Source organism: Amblyomma mixtum, chromosome 3 (assembly GCF_055824585.1).
Source record: "Amblyomma mixtum isolate Tamu chromosome 3, ASM5582458v1, whole genome shotgun sequence".
Taxonomy (NCBI): Eukaryota; Metazoa; Arthropoda; class Arachnida; order Ixodida; family Ixodidae; genus Amblyomma; species Amblyomma mixtum.
This window is the reverse complement of record NC_143014.1, coordinates 128454258-128461496: the sequence shown is the minus strand read 5'-3', so window position 1 is coordinate 128461496 and position 7239 is coordinate 128454258. Positions and strand designations below refer to the sequence as shown.

At 49.9% G+C, this 7239-nt stretch overlaps 1 protein-coding gene and 1 pseudogene across 1 annotated transcript; one reads left to right on the top strand and one right to left on the bottom strand.

The window, feature by feature from the left end:
- Positions 1 to 1239: 1239 nt before the first annotated feature.
- LOC149351797 (uncharacterized) lies at positions 1240 to 4748 on the bottom strand (annotated as a pseudogene).
- A 1316-nt stretch (positions 4749 to 6064) lies between these two features.
- Positions 6065 to 7009, top strand: LOC149351796 (uncharacterized). Its single transcript, XM_089575650.1, has one exon. It carries the CDS (start codon positions 6083 to 6085, stop codon positions 7007 to 7009), a length of 927 nt encoding a protein of 308 aa, XP_089431776.1. The 5' UTR covers positions 6065 to 6082.
- The last annotated feature ends 230 nt before the right edge of the window (positions 7010 to 7239 follow it).

The window sequence follows — 7239 nt, the reverse complement described above, 5'->3', positions numbered from 1 at the left end:
ATTAGGAATATGAAGGAATAAGTCGCAGACCTGGACCCTAGATTCGTTAAACAACAGATATGTTTTCTTATTACGATAATTAATTTTTACTCAGTTTTTTCACAGCACTGTGCAAATAAAGGAACGTATAAATAAATGCCCGTGTTTCAAAACAGGGAGGCGGGTGCCCGATCGAGAGACCGACAATTTAATGAGGAAACGTGATCAACAGACCGCGTCTCCAGTTTCCGAGCAGGCGAGGGCCACGTCTATCACTAATATTGGCGTCGTTGAGAGAGTCATGAGACTTGGGTTCCAGGTGTGCGGTTTAGGAAGCAAATATGATTTGCGCAAGAGTTTGACCAACCTGACTTGGTCGCTACGCACGCACGCACGCACGCACGCACGCACACACGCACACACACACACACACACACACACACACACACACACACACACACACACACACACACACACACACACACACACACACACACACACACACACACACACACACACACACACACACATACACACACGCGCACACACACACACACACACACACGCACGCACACGCACACACAAATTTGCACACATGCAGACACATACATGGACGCACGCACAGAAGCGCACGTACAGAGCCGTGAGTAGCAGCCACGCAGTCAAGTGAAAAAAGCCAGCTAAAATAATCGTTGCTCTAAACTTGAGTGGCTATCCAGACCCATCACGTTTGGTGTCTTACGTAAAATGTCCTTACCTAAAGACAACGCTCACATGGCAGACACGGGGGCGCTGCCTGTGATGTATAAAGGTATGATTAAAAAAGTCCACCGCGTCTGCTGAGAATGAAGCTTAAGCCAAGATGAGTTTGAGCCTAGATCCGAAGTTACACTTTTTACAGGCATTTGTTATGTTTTTCATTAAAATCATGTTTACAAGAAAACTTTGTTGCATGAAGGTTAACGCTCCGGTAAACCCTGATCACACAAGATACCAGTTGTATGCGGCACGCACGCATATACAAATGCACAAGCATGCGCACACACACATACACATGCACTAACATGGACACGCATAGGGATGGACGTGCGCGCATATAAGCGCTGCTCTCTGCTCTAACGGATAGGCTTTATATATATATATATATATATTGTAAAGACTGAAACTGAGACGCGCTGAGCTGTGCTGAGCTGAGCGTCCGCTCGATTGCCTAGAATTTCTTTTAATTCCCACTTCCTCGTTTTCTTCCGCCCGCTTCTCTCATCTCCACTTCATCTTTGTTGTCTCGGCATCACACTCGGCCACGACTGCGGACCTGAAAAGAAGAGACAGCACAGTCTTAATCAGTCTTGCAGGCGAACGACCCTTTTCTTCAACCGCGACACGTACACTGCGAAATTGTTTCTCCTCCGCCCGTCCGAGCCTGCTTGAAACGCCGCAGTACACACACGCCACGTATTGTCACCTAAGTGCTCAGTGATTACGTAGGGCCCATCATATTTCGCGGTCAGCTTACGCCCTGTTGATTGTAGGCCACGTCGCACCCAGACCTCGTCTCCAACTCTATAGCGAGGAGCTGGTCGATGTCGGCGGTCATAGTTGCGTTTTTGCGCCTGTTGCGCACGAGACACTCTTTTCTGTGCTTCCGACCTGATGCGCTGACAAACAGCCTGTCGCGGTACAGGGGTCTCGATGTTGGTAGGTGTTTCTAGTTGCACGTTCCTGCAAGTTGAGGCTGTTGTCCGTACACAATCTTATAAGGCGTTGTTCCTGCAGAACTTTGCACAGAAGTGTTGACAGCGTAGGCCGCCGCTCGGAGGTGCTGGTCCCAGTCGGCCTCGCCTTTTTTGTTATTCATGCAGAAGGGAGCGAGTCGCGATTGTATGGTCTGATTCGTCCGCTCGGTGAGACCATTCGCTTGAGGGTGGTACGCCGATGCGAAGTGGTGCTCAACTCCCGCCCGGCGCAGGTAGGCACGGATTTCGCGACTCCGGAAGGTGGTTGAGCGGCCCGATATTAGTTTTCGTGGAAGCCCGTGCCGCCATTCGAACCGGTCTTGTGAAAATTCAACGACGTAGTGTGCAGCGAGAGAGGATACAGCAGCAACCTCTACAAATTTTGACAGAGAATCTACAGCCACTAATATGTACCGGTTGCCCACTGCTGATGTCGGCAGAGGTCCTATGTGGTCGATCCCTACGGTGTGAAACACAGACTCAGGCAAAGGGATTGGCGTCAGAAGCCCTGGTTGACAGTCTGGAAGACGCTTGTACTGCTGGCAGACCTCGCAGCTGGCAACGTACGCGTGGATGTTGCTGCTCATCTTGGGCCACCAGAAGCGTTCCTGCGCCTTTCGCAACGTGGCTCGCTGACCAATCTGCCCTCCTGTGGGGGAGTCGTGAATAGCATGGAGCACCTTCCAGCGGAGAGCAGCAGGAAGTACGAGGAGATGCTGTTCTTCCTTGCGGTTTTTGAGCCAACGTCGGCGGTATAACGTTGCATCCCGCAGGACAAACTTGGAGTTGCTTCCAGTGTCCCCAAGGGAAGCCATGATAGCCGCCAAATCTCTGTACTCTTTGGGGGCCTTCTTTATATCCTGCTGACAAAACAAGAGCCAACTTTCTCTGTGCCGAGCTCGAGAGCAGCCGTCATCACTGGGGTGTCGCGACAGGGCATCTTTAGCATGCTCGTCCACGTGCGGGCTAGGGACGGCACGGCATGAGCGGAGTTGCACTTCGCCGTTTTCGATTGACAGTGCCACGTCCACGGACATGAGGTAGTCTGCGCCCAAGATGATGTCAGCAGGCAAGTCCACAAACACCGGGACGCCCACCAGGACCTTGCTGCCAGCCTCAGTCCAGATGCAGATATCGACTGCACCAAGGGGAACAGCGCTTCCCTCCAAGCCTTGCAGAGGAGACGAGGTCCATTGACTCATCGGGCCCGGTGCATGACGTTGAAGCAATGCCGTTCGCTGAGCGCCGGTGTCAACCAGTGCGGTAAACTCCCCAATGCCGTCAACACGCACCGGCAGGAAGGGAAGAGGGTGATTCTAAAACTGTATGCGTGGGCGGGCAGCATGAGGACAATCCTTGTACATGTGGCCATGTTGTCCGCACGAAAAGCAACCGCGGCGTTGCTATGGTGCTGCGGCAGGTGTACCGGCGGCAACAAGGGTCCCGCGACGACAGGCGGTGTCATGCAAGGAGGCCGCTCGGTAGACAAAGATTGAGAGGCTGTCAGTATCCAGTGTGGACATAATCTCCAAAAAGGGCTCCCCAAAAAGGGCTCACCTGTTTCATGCAAAAATTACCGCCCCATTTCTCTCACAAGCGTCTGTTCGAAACTAATGGAACATATTATTTATTCGCACATAGTCAAATTCCTTGTCTCCGTAAAATTCTTTCATACTAACCAGCATGGCTTTTTGAAAGGACGCTCATGTGACTCCCAATTGGCTCTCTTTATTAATGACCTAAGCTCCAACCTTGATTTAAACGTTCCTACTGACACTCTCTTCCTTGATTTCGAAAAAGCTTGCGATAAAGTACCGCATAAAAGACTGCTACTAAAGTTATCGTGTCTAAATCTTAATTCGTTAGTATTAGAATGGCTTTCTAACATTTTGACTAACAGAGAGCAATTTGTCTATGCTAACAATCATTCTTCTCCACGTAACCCGGTCATTTCAGGTGTTCCGCAAGGTACAGTCCTAGGACCTTTGCTTTTCCTCATATATATTAACGATCTTCCTTCCAGTATTTCCTCTACCATCCGTTTATTTGCTGACGATTGTGTAATTTACCGCCCAATCACTAACAGTACTGACGCTGGCATTCTTCAACAAGATCTTAACCGAATCAAAACTTGGTACGAACGTTGGTTAATGTCTCTCAATATTTCCAAAACATGTTTAATCTCATTCCATCGTCGGCAGATGCATACTCCTTCTAAATACACTCTTTTCGGTTCAGAAGTATCGTCCGTCTCTTCCTGTAAGTACCTGGGTATTACTGTAACGCAAAACCTAACATGGTCATCTCATATCACGAACATCGCTAACGAAGCTAATCGTACCCTTGGTTTCATACGGCGCAATCTACGTTTTGCCACCCCATCCATCAAATCATTAGCATACATAACTTTTGTCCGTCCTAAACTAGAATATGCTTCGGCAATATGGGATCCTCACCAGTCTAACCTCTCTTTAACCTTAGAAAAAATACAAAATCGAGCTATCCGTTTCATTTATTCTGACTATTCGTACTACACTAGTGTGTCTGCCTTAAAAACTAAAGCTAACTTCCCAGCCTTGAAACGCGACGAAAAATTTCTCGAGTGTGCCTCTTTCATATGTTTTATCATTCATCTTTAGGAGAATCAGTCATATCACCTGCTTATTGCCTCTCAAGCCGTATTAACCACCATAAGGCCGTCTACGCCCCCACCGCAAGAACTACCGCTCATTCTCGATCTTTTTTCGTCACGTCATCCCGGGACTGGAATGATCTACCACAGGACGCCGTGCATCACATCAACGCCATCCATTTTAAGAACGCCATCAAGACCATTATTGTTTAACTGTCATGCCCATCCCTCATGTAATGCCCCATACCAGGGGCCTTTGAGGTATCAAAAAAAAAAAAAATCGATGCGTGGGTGGCATCGTGAAGCCCATCGACAATGGCTGCCGACGCGGGCCACTCGATGTTGCAGGCCTGAAGAAGATGGACCTTATCTTCATCTGGAGCCTGGCGCCGCGCTCTCATCGTCGTGAGTTTGGCGTCGTGCGCACTGGCCAGGTGTGTAAACGCGGCAAGAAGGGCAGAGGTCCAGGCCGATCAAGTGGTGTAGCGGCGCCATTCGTACTGGTGCCAGGCGCGGGCGGTACCACGGAGATTGTATTCCGCGACGGCAAAAGTGGTGGCTGGAGACCAGGCGGAACGCCGGGCAGCAGCGTCGAACACTTGAATCCACGCTTCGGCGTCGTCAGAAGATCCACGGAACTCCGGAATTTGTACCGGCGATACTGGGTATCCAGAGGACAGCGAAGCGCGGCCAAGCGCTGCAGTGAAAGAAGCAGATAACTCCCGGAGGGTGGGGAGGGCTTCGGGAAGAAGGGTCAAGGCCGAATCCGTCGAGGAGGCATGGACGCCGTTCTCGGACGGAATAGGGGTCCCAGGCGCCGAGTGAGCCGGCCGTGTGACTGCCCGGCCGCTTCGAAGGAGGAGCGGCGCGTCGGCGAGGTTCGGGTCGGGCTCGACGTTGGTCGACTGCGCCATTGTAAAGACAAACTGAGACGCGCAGAGCTGAACGTCCGCGCGATTGCTGTTGTTGTTTGTTTTCCTCTAGATAATGGCGCGTACCCACTGCGGGGGATTGGCCAAGACACAGGCGGCAACTGATAGGTGCACAAAATGTTAAACAAGAAAATAATGATGGGGAAAAATAAAATAATAATGATAATAATAGCCTTTGTTTTAATTCCCACTTCCTCGTCTTCTTCCACCCGCTTCTGTCATCTCTACTTCATCTTTGTTGTCTCGGCATCACAATATATATTTTATATTTATAAATACCCCCGAAAGCACATCTGACAGCCGTCGCCGTAGCTCAGTTGGTAGAGCACCGGACGCGTAATTCGGAGGTCGTGGGTTCGGCTCCCACCGGCGGCATGTGTTTATTTTTGTCTTCTGCTTTTCTGATCAATTACCTTTCAGCGATAGCATATTCAATAATATTCTAAACTGATCAACACCACAAAATAAATAAATTAAAAAAAAATCCCCTGTGCCCCTTGGTTTCTGTGGCTGTTGGCTTCTCTCATATATATATATATATATATATATATATATATATATATATATTGTTACGGTGCATAGTTGCTAGGAGAAGACGACGTTGTTTTGGGACGTTCGGCAGTGAACGACGACGAGGACGTGGCAGTTTGTGCTGGAGTGATTTAGCTCGGTGTGCCTTCTGACTGTGGCCTGTACCGTCTGCCGCTGGGCTAACCCCCCGTAATATTTGGTGGAGGTGCTGGGTATCACACCGGGACCCTGCCCTGGACCTACGCAGCGGTCGTCAGCTTCGAGCCACCACTATGCCGTCCAACCCACCTCCGGCCGCAGCATCACCACCAGCGCCGACCGTTGTCGTGGCGCAGCCTCGCGACCCAGGCACCTTTTGTGGCACCGATGACGTCGATGTCGAGGATTGGCTCGCCATGTATGAGCGAGTCAGCAAGCACAACCGCTGGGACGCGACGCTCATGCTTGCTAACGTTATATTCTACCTGGCGGGCACGGCGCGCGTCTGGTTTGAGACGCATGAGGAAGACCTCACCTCTTGGGACAACTGCAAAGAAAAGCTCAGAGACTTATGTGGCAAACCAATTGGGCGCAAGCTGGGTGCTAAAAAAGACCTTGCTTCTCGAGCACAGTCATCTACGGAGTCATACCTCTCCTACATCCAGGACGTCCTCGCTCTGTGCCGAAAAGTAGACAGCGCCATGCCAGAGACCGACAAGGTGGGCCACATCCTGAAGGGGATTGCTGATGATGTATTCAACCTTATTCTTTGTAAAGATTGTGCAACGGTTGACTCTGTCCTCCAGGTATGCCGGCAATTCGAGCAGGCAAAACATCGCCGTATTGCTTCTCGTTTTGATCGCCTTCCGAACACTGCGGCGACATCCTCCTGCGAAGACCTGCCAACACTGCGACAACCGTCCCATCCTGCCAATTTAACTAGAATCGTCCGCAGAGAACTGGAAGCTATGACTCCCGTCACCTTCGCCCCTCAAGCGGCCGACTCTACGATTGCGCTGATCCAGGCCGTCGTTCGCCAGGAGTTTGCGAACGTGGGCCTCAATTCTGGCCTGCCGTCTGCGTCGCCCTGTTTGCCAAACACCGCTCCACTGGTTGCTGCTGCTTCACCGACTCCGACCGTACTACCACGTTACCGCTACCGGAATCCTGCGGATTGGCGCACCCCGGACGACCGCCCAATCTGCTTCCCAATAATATGAGAGAAGCCAACAGCCACAGAAACCAAGGGGCACAGGGGATTTTTTTTTAATTTATTTATTTTGTGGTGTTGATCAGTTTAGAATATTATTGAATATGCTATCGCTGAAAGGTAATTGATCAGAAAAGCAGAAGACAAAACAACCATATATATATATATATATATATATATATATATATATATATATATATATATATATATATATATATATATATATATATATATATATAT

Excerpts from the sequence above, each read along its gene's own strand:
- LOC149351796 (XM_089575650.1), top strand. The coding sequence starts at position 6,083 with ATGCCGTCCAACCCACCTCCGGCCGCAGCATCACCACCAGCGCCGACC.